The following is a 15,660-nucleotide window of genomic DNA, read 5'->3' as shown; positions in this document are numbered from 1 at the left end:
CCAGAAATTAGTGGTAAAATTAAAATATTCTTTAGTTGCAGCCTGGTTTAACCTTTAACAATAGATTGTATTTCATAAGATCCTGTGTTTGTTGTTGTTTTTTCAATTCATTATGTTAATCTGTAACTACAGCTGTTGAAAAAACGTAATTTCAGGTTGCATATCCACCCCACATATGACCAAAATGCTATACGATACCATGAGTGGAGCCAAAAACATATAACAAAATGACAACATACCTTAAGTTTCCTGGCAAACCTGAATCGCTACGACATTCCTGGACCTCACAAGTGCAGCATCTCAGAGAGCGGAGGGTGCAACAGGCATATCATTAGTGGCTCAAGTATTCAGATATTTTGAAAAGTAAAGAATACTCCATTATTGTTAAAGTCCTGCATTCAAATTCTTAATTATTATCAGAAAATGTACTTATAGTGAGCAATCAAGAGTTAAAATAGTTATTATACAGTAGACATAGAAATGATAAAACACCTACATAAAACAATAAGAATCAATAAGAGTAATAAATGAGGTTTAGAAGTTGAAATGATTTTGATTAATAGATATAATGTAACATAAAAGTTCTCATATACTCACCTAACAGATGAAACAAACGACTTTGTTTTGATGTTTTGAATGCAGGTAACATAAAAGCGTCTGATGTGCTTGTAAACAAAACTGAAGGTTTTTTTATTGCATGTTTTTGTTATTGAGGAAAATAAAAATGACTTTGCTTTGGTCAAGCTCCTGGAGATTTAATTTGAAACTTCGTCCAAATAAAGGACAGAGTGAGATAAATGTAAGTTATGAGTTTGAAACAAACAAAGTTTATGACTTTGGAAAAGGCAACATGATTTCCAGAACCCAGCTGGAATTCTGACACTAAAACCTCATTTTCACTTCAGAGGCCAAACATGTGCAGCGTCGTCCAGCCACGACTTCACATGACTTCATAGCCTCACTATTTCAGATAAAAGTGTGGAGACTCAACGAGATTAATGTGGATAATAACAAAAAATTGAGAAATGTTACATGATATAAGCCTACTGGGTGGTTAGATTTTACATTTTTAATGTTAAACATGATTTTTTTTAGCATATTTCAAAAAGTCAAAAGTCATTATGAACATCTATTATTGAATTGGTAACACTACTACTACTTTGTGTCCCACCTTCTAGCATTTACAAATTTAATAAATGGCCTTTAATACACTATAATGTAGTTTGTTAAAGTATTTGTCAACAATTTTTACTCCTCCTGTGAGCATGTATGTGTGGAGGGCTGTTGTATAGACAGATAATGACAAAATAGTAAAATAGGTGTAATAAAAAATCTGTCATCATAGAAGTTAAAATTGCTGGCAAGTACTGTACTTTAATAAACACTTAATTTTCCTTATAGCAGCTTAAAACTACATCATAGGGTGTAAGAATGAATATATTAATTGTTTGTTTACTGCTTATGAATACTAAACAGGGGGGATATAATTTAAAACAGCATGTAAGCTTTTTAATAAAAACACCAAAGATGCATTTTTTCCTTTATCAAAGAAAAAGCATGTAGGTCAGTGGCATGATTAGCAAAGATAAACATATTTCACACTTTTTCCTTACAGTGATTATGTTGTTTGCTCATTCAAGTAAATATCCTGACTGACCTTTGGATTAAGTCTTTCGTAAATGTTCTGTGTCTTCAGCCTTAACTTGATAATGTGAAAGTGACCTAGAGTTGTGCAAGAGGCTTTGAGCATGTCTCCCCCTGGTGGAGAACTATCAGTCAACTCTGATCCACACCAGCATCCAACATCTTTATATACTGTATATAGGCCTATTCATATATGCATCTATTTTTTTTAATCGTCTTGTATGTAAATAATAGTTCAATATTTATGCGTAACCGTGTTTTATGTCCTTAATTTTAGCTGTATATGTAAATTCCTTGTATGTGTACACGTGTGCACTAATGAAGCTTACTCAGACGGCAATGTTAGTATTCTTTTTCTAACTGTTATTACTCCGCTGCCGTGGCAACTGAAAACCACACTGAGGTGTCATACAGATGAGGATTATCGACATCAGAGTTGCAGTCCAACATTCGTGCTGTTTTGATCCCTTTGCGAATTAATGTATGATTATGTCAATTGGTTCATCATGTAGGTATTAGGTGGCTCCATCGCTTATACAGTTTGTGTGAAACAGAAAAATATACCGTCATAAAGTACAGAGATAAACCTGCTTTCATGAGAGACGTGTTTAATGTGCTGTGAAGGAACCATATGTTTCTGAAAATATAGAATAAAAAAACATGCATTTGCACAGTCCCCATTTTGTTAAAAAATATTCACACACTCTGGTATATCATACAAAAATAAACATCTGTCATCAAAAGGCATACAGTACATTCTGTTTAAATAAAAAAGGCAAACCACTTCAATATTTACACCTGACATTATTTAAACCCACCCTCTTTAAATACTCTAGTCAAAGTCTGTTCTCTCTCGTGCTGGTTTCCTCTTCCTGTTCCTCTTGGACCCTCCGCCTGTTCGAGGTGGAGTTTCCTTGTACTCCTCACCTGAGCCCATATCCAGATTGTCCTGATTGTCCCTCCAGGTATCAGGGACCGCCGGAAAGTCCTCCCCTGGTGAGTGCAGCGGTCGACCGTACACTTTGCTCTGCAGGTCTGCGATGTCATTACGGATATCTGCCATCAGCAGAAGCAGGAAATCGAAGGAGCCTGGAGGGCCCTGGGAGTTGAGAACCACAAAAATGAATTATTTGAAAAATACTTGGTTTTAGTTTGGAAATTATTTGTGGAAATATAATTAAAGTTGCATTTAATGGAAAGATTACATTTCTCCTGTGACTATTTTTATCCCAACATAAATTCAGCTGATCAATGGACTGTCTACTACTGAACTTTTTCTCATGATCTGTTAACATTAGCACCATCAGTGTTTATGTAGGCTTTTCTCCGTACTGGATACTATTTACTTTGAGTTTGACAGTATCATTAACTGTGTCGTTTAGAGTCCAGAGTCCACAGTGGTCTGTTTCTCACTCATGCTTTAGTTTCACTGCATTGTTCAGGATAATGCTAACAAGTCACAATAGTGTGGCATCAATATAGACAGCCAGAATCTTACTGGTGGTCCGACAGGCCCAGGAGCTCCTCTATCCCCCTGAGGAAACAAAACAAATATTTAGCTTATATGAATTACAGTGGGTAGGGGGGCATGTTGTTGGGGAACTTTTTTTTAAAGAGCGAGAGGAAGGGAGAGAAATCTGAGATCAGGATGAGAGTAACCACAAATGCCTGAAGAAGCAAGCACATAATTTTAAAGAAACATATATTGTGGACGATTAAAATCAGATTAGATTTTGTATTACTGCTTCAGCCGGTTAGAGAGAAAGTTTGGCATTTGGGGGGAGACTTCGAGGAGAACATCAATTTATGTCTGACAGTGGTATCGATCTTTTCATCTAACATACGGCAAGAGAGCAAATAAGAGTATTTCCCAAAATGTAGAACTGTTCCTGAAACGGCATCCGGTGTATCTAAAAGATAAAAAGTGTGTGCTGTTTATGTAATACTAAATATACTTGACATGTAGCTTGACTGTTAAGTATTGTGGCCTGTTGACCAACGGTAGCACACACACATAGGCACACGTCAACCTGGTCACTGAGGTTGTTAGCCAGGCTCAGGGTCACACTGGGGCTGTGAGTGTTTTGGCAGATGGTTTGGATTTGTTACTCAGAGAGGCAGATTACCATCAACCTCTAATCTATCCACACAAACACCCCAGCTGTAGTGAAAGAACACCAAGGTACCACGTCAATAAAGCAGATGCACCTAAGTTGTTCCATACGTGGACCACAAGCTAAGCAAACAGTGTTGCGGGTATAACAAGATCCAAGAGCCAGTACAAGACAAGATTCTCCTTGGCCTTTCCAGCCGACTCTGGATGTAAATATGACGCCAGAAAGATGTCAGACTCTTACATTGGAGAGATGTTAAACTTTGGTTGGAATGAAAATCAGGTTGACGATATTTTAAATGTCTAACGACGTTAGAATTCTGCGTTATGTGGATGTTAACATTATGATGTTTTGCAGACATTGGGTTTTGTTCTCAATACCTCACGTCTACATGTAACTATTCTACATCAATATGACACTGGCATGATATGTTTGGAAGGTATTGGATTTTGGTTAATGAACAACACAACTTAAAACCAACAATATATCAACACCATCATTATCCTACATCAAATTAACACTGAAATTAGACATTGTCTGATGTAACTGATATAACAATAATCTCGAAAACAAAATGCTGTAATAAGTCAGCTATAACTCGCCACAAGTTGTGAATCTCATCCCCTAAAAAGGTATTTTTTCTTTTTTAAATTTCAATTCTAGTTCTGCTACACCATCAAAACCAGGTACCTGTCTAATCACAATCATCCATCCATCCATCTATTTTCTAACCGATTATCCTCTTGAGGGTTGTGGGGGGCTGGAGCCTATCCCAGCTGACTATCGCAGGGCTGACATGTGGAAACAGACAACCATTCACACTCACATTCACACCTACGGCCAATTTAGAGTCACCAATTAACCCTAACATTGCATGTCTTTGGGCTGTGGGAGGAAGCCAGAGTACCCAGAGAAAACCCACACTGACAGGGGGAATCACAATCAATTTCTGGTATAATAATGCCTCGTGTCTACCACATACATGTTGCCCGAACCACCTCATCTGGCTACTCTCAGTCTCAGTTGATTCTGATCTCCTACAGTATCGTAGAGCTTCAACTTCCCATTGAAGTTCGGCCTTGGCACTGACAAGGAAAACCTAACCACTCCAATTGCACAACCAATCTACCGTCAAACAAAAGATTGACAGGAAGTTGACTTTTAATTTTAAAAGGCCTCGGATTTGTAGCTCATCTTGGTACCACTACTGTTGCCACAGTCTCTTCATTAATGAAAATAACAGCTAAACTGCTCTATCTGGGGCAAGTGTGTTCTTCCCATCTGAATGAGGGTGAATCATTGTCAAACTCAGCTACAACTGCTCTAAAGCTCATTGCAGAAGTCAGCGAAGCAGCAAAGATGCCATTGCATTTTTCTGACCTCAGTTTGCGCTTAGATTTTCTTTTTTAGGAATATAACAAAATGAGTGATAAGGTGAAAGCAAATTGGTTTAATTTAAAAAAAAGTGAAATACAAACATAAATCTCTCTGCAGCCAGGTGGAATCTGAGTTGTTTCTCCCTAATCTGAGGCTTAACCATCTGCTGGACACTCTTTTTTTAACACTTTGCCTTAGGCTTCTCGGGGTGGCAAAGTGGAGAAAAAAATCCAGTTAGCTTTCTGAAAGATGGTTAGCACCTCCTGTCAGCAACTCTTCACAAAATCCCAGTGATATTCCAGACAACCCCAACAGCCCAGAGGTATCCAGAGTCTTCACGCTGATGGTCAGGAGGAAGTCACTGGGTTGCCACTTGAACAGACTTGCTGCTGGCTTCAGCTCCATGTGAACTGGGTCAATTCTGACTCACATTGCGGGGGAAATTTGTTTGCAAGTGAAGGAAATAAGCTTATCAGAAATGATATCCTCTGATGGAATGTGTGCAATCTCAAGTCTGATCAAGCAACTACAAAAATATACAAGTCTGGCCCAAGATGCCTGTGTACCAGAGTGACTCTGATACCAAATAACAATGCTCTGCCTGAGCTCTTATTCAGAAGCTATTTTACCAAATAATGCTGCTTTGGAATTTATAACAATTCCCAGCTAGAGGATCAAAACCGTGTCTATTGTGGTTTGGCACACCAGGTTTCCTCTCTGAACTTGAAGCAACTTGTAGTGATCCTATCATCCGCAGGGACAAACTGAGCACCTGGCTTGTGGTTTTTCCCCTGTATTCATTCGGAGAAGTTGAGAAGCATTTTGGCTATTGAGAAATATCTTTTGACAGACATAGTGCTGGCACATGAGCCAAATGACCTAGACGGCACTTTCAAATCTTCTGCAACTTTTTGTTATGTGTCTTTTTAGAGAAGTTGTGTTCAGTGAGCCAAGAGTCAATTTCTGGTGCCAACATGAATGACTCCTCTGCCTGAGGGGCAACACATGCTGGACCACTGTTCTACAATGTGCAACTAAAAATAGCCTTTGTCTAGAAAGAAATGTTATGCTAAACTAGGGGGGACACATATTGAGTCAGGGGTCTGAGGGTCAATTTTGAGTGTCAAACGCTTCATTTCATGTTGTAAACTTTGTGAACATTCAAAACATACCCCAAATGGCTGTGTTCTCTGATAAGTCGAGAATAAAGCTGTGATATTTTGAGGAATCTAGAATTACTGCCTCACGTTTGTATGCCTCTGCGAACCAGTCTGCCAAGTTGCAGTTATGGTTTTCATCCATGTCTGTTCACACACACACAAATGTTTAACACGCATTTTATCATTTTATCCTATTAGACATTGGTGTATAATTTTGTCCTAATAAGCAATGTTTGACCATCAAAATCTAATCAGTTAATTGTTGAGTCAGGGTGGATGTTTGTGCCAAATTTGAGGAAATTCCCTCAAGGTGTTTTTTCAGATATCATGCTCATGAAAATGAGATGAATAAGGTCACAGTGACATTTGACCACCAAAATCTAATCAGTTGATTGTTGAGTCAGAGTGGACGTTTGTGCCAAATTTGAGGAAATTCCGTCTAGGTGGCACGCCTGCTGTGCCTTGTGTTAGATTTTGCTGATATGGCAGTATCCCCTTCAGACCGTCTGACAGACACATAACCCAGTTTGGGATTCTCTCTGAATGAGACAAGGTTTGAGAAAGTGGCTGTGTGCTGCTCCTTATCAGAGGTGGAAAACCAAAACTAACTGAAAACACGCCCGATCAGGCATAAATTTCACCACTGTGTGACTTATTGTCCACACCATACCACCATATACCACCTCTGATAAAGTGCCCCAAGCTTTCCAGTAGAAAGCACATGCAGTGACACAGAGCTTCAGAGGAAAGATGCCACAGTGTTCCTTACTGAACTACTACAAGATGCAACTTGTCCTGTATTTTCATGCTCAGAACTGTCAGTATAAGGGACATGCCAACCTAGTTGAGGCCGGTTCAGTGCTTTTTACAACCAGATGTAGCTGCAGCTTCTTATACGTTAGCAAGAAACAGCAAAGCCAAGCCTATAGGCCGTTTCATACTTGACAGCATAAACATTTTAAATGGCTCCTTCTGTATTTCCTGTTGGAATGTTTGTTAATGCAGTAGCTGACAGGAAGTAAACTGGACCAACAGTATTGCAATGAAAGAGTCTATTAGTAATATTGGGTTAGGGAGATGGGACTAGTAGTGTAGAACAAGATCTGGTAACCAATGTGTACCAAATACATTGACTACTTCTCTGGGGACAGTTCAGTAGTCACTGGATATTAGGGACATACTGTCTGTATCAAATTCTGTGTTACACGTATATGACAAGATTAGGTGACAAAACAGCATCTGAACTCACCTTTAGGCCATCTTTTCCTGGTGCTCCTGGAGGCCCCTGTTAAATGATAAACAAAATAACAAAAAACAAACAGCATTTCATGTCAGTTTCCTTTTACACTCCAAAGACAAACAACTGGACACTGTGAAGCCCATAAATGTGAATTTGCATTTCTCTCTGATGGTGTTCCCTTGCCTTGCACCAAGAAATGCGTTAATGTTCAATTCAATGTTTTCACAGAAAAACCGAGTCATTCTAAATCTCTTTAAATTCAGAACGGACATCCTCATCGTGCTCCACCAACAATTATCCGAGATTAACTTTGTCCCTGCCTTCAGGCCAATTGTTGAGTGACTTCAGCTGGATAGTAGAGATTGCTTTGATCTCTTTCCTGGAGTAATCATCATTAGGGAGGTGTGAAGACATAGTGTAGGGAGTAGGGCCAATATTTAGATCAGTACCAAGCCTGCGAGTCACACACCATACCACAGTCATCATTTCTCAAACCCTGACATGCAGCTGAAATATGTGTGACCTGGTGGCCAAACCTCATAACTGTGCTCAGAATCTAATTATGTTTTTGTGTGAAGAGAAGGACACCTCCCTTTAAGTCAGACCTCACCAGCATGTGCACTGATTAAACGTATTAACAGGTCATGAATATAAAGACACACACACAAACCAATAGATCACTTTCTACTGTAAAAACAGTGTTCTACACTTCTTGGTTTGGCATCATTCAGGTCTTGATATGAGTGATTGGAAGTGTTGATGGTCCGATTTATCAATAAAGAGACTGCATAAATAGCAGAGCTTTAAAAACTAAAAATATGTCACATTCTTGATTCAGATCCCACACTTTGCCACAGAGGGTTCACACTCGCAGGCGAGACCAAGAGCTGCACAAAAACACAGCGAGCCAAAGAAAACAACTAAAGCTGTAAATGGATTCTACCTTCTCTGTTATGATTGCCATTACCATGTGTCATCCCTTTTCCCCTTGCAGAAGTTTGGGTTTCTTTATGAGGGTGAATGATGGGCCATTTTTTTGTCTTTCTTAAATGTGTCAGTTGAAATGCAAGAGATACTTGCTTTCTCTCCCACTCATCATTTAAGACCAATCAGTCACAGCTCTCCCGGGGCCTGTCTCAGGTTGCAGGATTGCTAAATTACCTGAATTTGTTTGATGAAAAAAAAAAAAAATCTGCAACATAGACAAAAGTAAGGTCCTTTTCAAAGTTTCAAAACGTGGAGTGCAGTTATCAAGATTAACTGAGTGATTCTGCTGTGAAGTGTGACGCTGAGCCAACAGGAAATAAAGGCAAAGGTGGACATGAGACAGGTATCCAAGAATTACAGTCAGAACACGCACACATTCAGCCTATGCTGTTAATATGAGGAATATGACAAATTAAGTGTTTATAAAATGCTGAGAAAATGTACCCACTTTATCTGGGATTAAAACTTTGTGTGGCAGATTTGATTAAAACACACATTATTTATAATAAATGAAGAAAAAAGTATACATTAACTGACCACAGGTCCTCTGGGGCCCCGTTTGATGTGAGACAGGTCTGGTGTGGGTCCCATAGGTCCCATCAAGCCCCTTGGACCAGGAGGCCCGGGGGGCCCAAACAGTCCAGGAAGACCTGGAGGGCCCTCTGGTCCTGGATCTCCTAAAACAATACAGACTGATATTGAAGAAATAAAGGCAACTGATCACAAAAAGGTCATACACAGAGTAGATTAAATACTCTTGGTGGCAATGCCGGTGAGCTGGTCGTTCCACCACTTTGGTCCATACTTATGATTGTTCCCTGCCACCAGCTGGTCAAGGTTTTCACTTCTTCTGTGAAACACCTCAACATCTAATGGATATATTGGCACAAAATTTGGCACCGACATTCATGGATCCATGATTATGAATCTTGTTGACTTCAGTGATCTCCTGACTTTTCTTTCTAGCGCTACCATGAGATTAACATTTGTGAGTTTGATTGAAATGTCTTGACAGCTAACGGATGAAATTTGGTACTGATGTTTATGTTGTCCCCATGATATATTATAATAATTGTAATCCCTTAAAGGGGAACACCACCCAAATTAACAATTCCAATATGTTATTTTCATGGTTAAGGAAAGTTCAATCAATATTTGTGAACATGAGCTACCCCCTCTCAAACCCAGAAAGACAATGAATGTGAGACTGACATGTGGACCTGCAGAACGTTTGTTTTCCTTTTTATACCTAAATGAGCTTTATTCTACTGTAATGCTCTCAGTTGTGAAATGGAAAATGTACCCATATATTCAAACCATTCCCCTGGGTGCTTTCAGTGTCATCTACAACATCTTTCACTATTTATTGTCTGTGGAGCAGCCCAAGACTTTCTATTTGAGGAAATCACAAATTTGAGCTTTACCACTCTGGTATTTGGCTTTGGTAGAGAGTTGTTCATGTTCACTAATATTTTTGGACTGTCTTAGACTGTAGAAATAACATATAAATTTGGAAATGGGCGTAGTTCCCCTTTAACTTTTCATCTGTCATCACCATAAAAGTTTAATTTGTTCAACAATTTAGTTTATGAGAAAATACAAGCAAAGCTAATTGCTTGCCCATCAGCCTCAGCTGTTTGTGTTTATTGCTAAATAGCAACACAATTTACCGATGAACATGTTAACCATTATGTCTGCTAAACACCAGCATTTTAACATTGTCATTATCAGCATGTTACTATGCTCTTGTTAGCATTTAGCTTAAAGCACAGCTGTGCCTAAGTACAGCCTCACAGAGCAGTTAGCATGGCTGTAGACTTAGTCTTGCTTCAGTCTAACCCTGCTGGATGCGGGCCAATTTCTTTATGCAGAGTCTGACACTGTTTTATTATCTTTAGCTTCATGTGTTTACCTGGGGGACCAGGGAGACCTGGAGGCCCTGGTAAAAATATGGGCGACGTCAGGATTTTCTCGCTGGTCATCTGCTCAGGGACATCAGCGCTGTTTGACAGCACGGCCATCTTGAACACGGATACAGAGAATAATGAGTGAATGAACAGGTCAGTGACAAGTCAACTACAAATAATTGAATGAATTATCAAATAAAGAACATCGCCAACAAAAATACATATTCTTTCAGGGCTTGGAAGTCTTTTTTTTCTCCTTAATTTGGAAGTGATGTCAAACACAAATGCGTAACATTCATTTGGTTGTCATTCCTAAAATGGTTTTACATACAATGCTTCATAATGTCCGGCAGTGTCAAACAGGACAGGGAAATTACACACTCAAGGGCCAATTTCAGGTAAAATTATGCTTAAATTATAAAGATGAAAGCTGATCTTCCATCTGCTACAAGCTGTAGCCCAGACAGATGGAGGGCCAGGCAACCCCTCTGCATTATTCAGCAAGACCAGGAGAGTTCCTGCTCTGTATGCTAAGTGGCATCCATGGGAAAAGTTATCTTTGATCTCTGTATAACATCATGTGGATCTGGCAGTCCCAGTGGGAAACACGTGAAAGACCTTGCTATGCTGCAAGGGCCGAAAAAATCTGAATTCATGCGCACAGACACACAAGCATGTGTACACACACACACACACACACACACACACACACACACACACACACACACACACACACACACAATCACACACTGAGAGAGGTCATGGTTCACCTGCTGATCAGTGAGCATTATGCAAGAGGTAGCCTGTGACCTTGGGTACAGGTGTTTGAACCACAGTTTGACCCTGCACTCATTCTCTTCCCATGATATGAATACATGAGAATATACTTTCTAATATACTGGAATAATAGACAGAATTTTCATCTTGTTTTCTTAATATATTAACATTAAGAAAATATAGACACATGCTGTGTAGCTGCAGGAGCACCCAGACCACACAGCTGGAAGCAATATATAATGTGTTATAGCCGAAGGTGTTGAGTGCCACTGTTGACAGACTCGTGCTCAGATAGGTTCAGACGCCTGTGATTACACAGACGGAAATGTAACCCCACTGTTGAGTTGAACGCAAATTGCCCACCAATTCCCACTCATGGAGGAAATCTAACAGCTACAGTACAGGAAGTTTTTTCAGGCATTTTTATTGGGAAATAAAGTGCTACAATAAATCTCATGGAAGTTGTAAAAATCTGCCCGCTGTTGTTTCTGAAATCCTGTCAGGTTTGGACTCCACGGAGATACAGCGAGATGTTTAGGTAGTGATAAAGAAAAGGAGCAGCTCTGCAGATATTTACGTTCAAATGTGTTTTTGTTATTATTTTCTGGCCCTTACCTTCTGTTTAAGCTGCAGGACAGACATCCTGATCTGGTGGAAATCGTCACATGTGGCTGAGCAAGTTCCAGCATTCATCACGTTGTCAGACTTCTCAAAGAGATGCACTGCTGAGATTTGGGGAAAAAAGTTTCTGTCACAGAAGATATCAGAAAATGATTCTTTCAGAAAAACTGTCAGAAGGAAAAACATAATATCATGTTGACTTAATATGTGGCATGATTCAGCACAATTTGAGCAAGAATATCTTAAAATAGCGTGCTGATAATTCTGTTAAAGCAATCCTACTAACACTTCCAAGAACCAAAAAAAGCAAAAATGTAAGGGTCAATTTTCCCAAGTCAGACAGTGCTAGTCTGGTGACAGTTTGATGGTCTGTTGCAAATGTGTGAGCTAACTAGGCAATAAGTGACTTACACAGTGCAGAATAACTCAGTAAAGCTGTCATTTGTTAGACCTGAGTATGCAGGTCACTTAAAATCATTGACTTAGACGGGAAGAAGGTTTAGTAAATCTTTCAGAGCCTTGCGGCAGACTAGTGCTGAACTAATGTACTGGCTCTGGTGAAGATAAAATCATGATACATAATTACATATTTTTTGGTTTGATTTTTCAGTCACTAATTTTGGGTTGTGGGAACTGGGAACTAAAGCCCAGGATCACATCCGTGGCATCACCAGGGTTTCCTTTTCTCAACTTAAAAAGATCTCCAGAGTCAGAGGCCGTCTTTCCCAACTGACTCAGAGAAAATCACGAATGCATTTATTAAGAGCAGGCTACATTATTGCAGTTATCTCTTTATGGGTCTTCAAGACAAAACAATCCATAGATTATAACTTATCCAGGACTCAACTGCACAAAAGATCAGACCATGTAACTCCTGTCCTCTGAAACCCAGAGTGGTTACGGGTTATTTTTAGAATCCAATTCAAATCCTCCTTTGGGTTTACAAAGCACTTGCTGGTCTTACTCTACACTACATCTCAGACATGCTGTCAGTATATGAACCTTAGAGATCTCTCTAGTCATAAAGTCGATTCACCTTAATGTGCCCAGAGCATTTCAAAGTCTGATAATGTTGCATTTATTATTGAGTCTCCTAGAGGATGGACCAGTCTGCCCACTTATCTCAGGCTTGCTGTGTTCCTTAAAAACCAAACTAAAATCCTTCCTTTTCACTTGAGCTTTTTCTGAAATGTAACGAATGCTTGTTTGTATGTGGATGTACTATGTAATTTTATATGTAGGTATGCATGGATGTCCTGTTTTTTGCACATCTTGTGCTGTTTTATGATGTTTTTATGCTTTTGTGTTATATGATGCTGTACAAATTTTGGGAATTGAATTTGAACTTTTACACATTTGAACATTTTGACAAAAAGATTTGGCACTGAGGACAATTCTATCTACAATTAACCACTCATAACTCAGAAACCACATTAAAACATTTACGTTACTGAGCTCACTATGTCTCCTGGTTTTGTCTCTGGGCTGTAGAAAAATGACCCCGAATGCATACATTTAATGGATGAGTGAAAGTGTCTGGACACTATTTTCCTCACTACGTCACAAAGCAGCAGGACATAAAGCAGGAGCATGACTATATGAACCATCTTAACTCTCTCTCCAGCTTCTCCTGAAATGTTATGGTAGGTAATGGAAGATAAACTCATGGGAGGAAGTAGCAAATCTGCAGCCCCTGAGCGCTTCATTGGCGACTGAATCTGGGGCAACAAAATACATTATTATCGCCTGGACCTTTTGTAATGTTCTCCTCTAATGCATCCAGCAAATCGGAAAAGACCAGGAGTCACGGGGGCAGCGGTATGTTTGGGAGACAGAACGGTTCTGACATGGACAAGGAGCTTGGATGTGTAATGAATACCAGGTGTCTATGTTTGCAGTACCCCCAGCAAACCCCATCTCCTTTTCTCCCTGTAAATAACAATGTGTGGTCAGCTCCACATCACAGTCAGATGTGCCCTTGAGTGAAAGAGACTGTCTGAGTAAAAATAATATTCTCACCTCTCTCCCCCTTGGTGCATGTTTTTCCATCTTCTTCCAGGAAATAGCCTTTCTCACACTCACACCTGTAGCTCCCCACTGAATTGATGCAGATCTGAGAGCATGCAGTCGTGTTTTTGTCTTCACATTCGTTGATGTCTGTATGTTGAAGTGACAGACAAATACAGAGGAAAGATAACAAGCAAATTAAAGAAAGACGGTGTTGATTAAGATGCACATATTCAGTTACTATTATTATTATATTTTATACAATCTCACAGAGTCCCTTTGCTATTAGATAGAAGAGTGCAGGTCTCTGCTGACTGACAGGCCAAGCTACACTCCAGTACAAGTCAGAGTGCCTTCTAACACTGTCACCTGTTACAAATCCAAGAATTTAAAGCATATTCCGGTTTTTAAAAATGTATTATATTCATGAGGTGTTGTACAAGGTCTCACCCAAACAGTAGGGTCTCTCTCGGTTTCTGTGGCGCTCACGGTCGTAGCGGTAGCCAGGGTAACAGGTGCACACCACTCGCCCAAAATGGTCAGTACACTGTTGCTCACAGGGGGCGCCAGCACACACATCATAGTCTGGAGAAATAAATGAGGGATTTCATCAGTGTAAGTGCAACAAAACACAAGGGGGACTCTCACATCCATCTGCAGTATCTCTCAGTTTGAGTTTTTTCAATTCTGTTATGTCATGTCAAACATTCAGTGAGGACAAAATGAAATAAAGTTCAGTTAAGTTTGATGGGAGAGCATTCCAAAATGATCACTAATACACAAGACAGACATCCAAACAGTTTCCCATACCTTCAGGAATGCACTGGCCCAACACAAACTTGAAGCCTCTGCAACATTTCTTTCTGTAAAATACCAAATAGATGTAGATATAAGAAGACAAATCTAAAATACTTTAACAATCGCGCAATACACAATAGGTCATACATTAACGTATAACGTGGATGAAGTATGATGTGTAACATTAATGAGGATGTGCAGAATTTGTTGTGATCAAGTGATTCAGTCTGTTTTTACAATTGTGTCTGTTAATGTGGGAAACATCTTCGTGAAGATTAATGTTGCCAGAATGCACACACACATATACACACACACACACACAGACACAGGGACTCCTGTCTGCAGGTCTCATTGCATAACTGACCTGCTGTTGCATGTTTGTTCATGTCTGACGACACTCTTTTAAATTACAATTAAAATCCCCCGTTGAGTTAACTATCCTGACTGTGTGGTGTTTTTTTTATTTCTCTTAAAAATGTCTCTTTTGAATTCTTCATTATTGACCAAATACAGAACTTCACGGTTACATCTTTTTTTTTTTGGCCACGTCAATTTCTTTCCTGCCTTCTTCCTTGCTTTCCAATTCTCTGTTACATCATTTCATAGAAGCAATGATAAATGAATAGATTAATTACTCTTTATCCAAATAGTTTATGTGTGTGTGTGTGTGTGTGTGTGTAGAAGAGAGACATTGTAATGCAACAAACTAAAGAGCGTCCCTTTAACATCCTCTCTGTTGCATCATTTCTTCCCTCATCTGTGTTTGGTTTTATTAATACCATCTCCAAGATAACATATTGTTTCAATATTTTATCAGGAGGAGTCACATGATTATGAGGTAATATTCATCCCTCGCTCACACTCAGCATTAAGGAAAAGTGCTACCAGGTGTTATTTTCAAACAGGAGGTGATAAAAAAAAAATCCAATTGCACCATGAAGTCATGGCAATATAGTGCAGTCACATTGACTTTGATAGTGGTGCTAAGAAACGACTTCTCTGTAATGCTTTACAGCTTTTATTCAGGA

At 39.3% G+C, this 15,660-nt stretch overlaps 1 protein-coding gene across 2 annotated transcripts in view; it reads right to left on the bottom strand.

Annotated features, from left to right (window-relative positions):
- Positions 1-661: 661 nt before the first annotated feature.
- ccbe1 (collagen and calcium binding EGF domains 1) overlaps positions 662-15,660 on the bottom strand; it is a 42,416-nt gene continuing 27,417 nt past the window's right edge. Inside the window, exons 4-12 of one of the 2 annotated variants that reach the window (XM_078162043.1) lie at positions 14,645-14,697; positions 14,285-14,419; positions 13,847-13,984; positions 11,822-11,931; positions 10,435-10,543; positions 9,060-9,199; positions 7,545-7,580; positions 3,143-3,178; positions 662-2,743 (exon numbers count right to left, since the gene is read on the bottom strand). In XM_078162043.1, the coding sequence (XP_078018169.1) occupies positions 2,477-2,743; positions 3,143-3,178; positions 7,545-7,580; positions 9,060-9,199; positions 10,435-10,543; positions 11,822-11,931; positions 13,847-13,984; positions 14,285-14,419; positions 14,645-14,697 (1,024 nt within the window). In that variant the 3' untranslated portion in view covers positions 662-2,476. The remainder of the gene's footprint in view (positions 2,744-3,142; positions 3,179-7,544; positions 7,581-9,059; positions 9,200-10,434; positions 10,544-11,821; positions 11,932-13,846; positions 13,985-14,284; positions 14,420-14,644; positions 14,698-15,660) is intronic. The other variant, XM_033646525.2, reaches the window with a different exon arrangement.

Source organism: Epinephelus lanceolatus, chromosome 19 (assembly GCF_041903045.1).
Source record: "Epinephelus lanceolatus isolate andai-2023 chromosome 19, ASM4190304v1, whole genome shotgun sequence".
Taxonomy (NCBI): domain Eukaryota; kingdom Metazoa; phylum Chordata; class Actinopteri; order Perciformes; family Serranidae; genus Epinephelus; species Epinephelus lanceolatus.
This window is presented reverse-complemented; position numbering and strand designations above follow the sequence as displayed.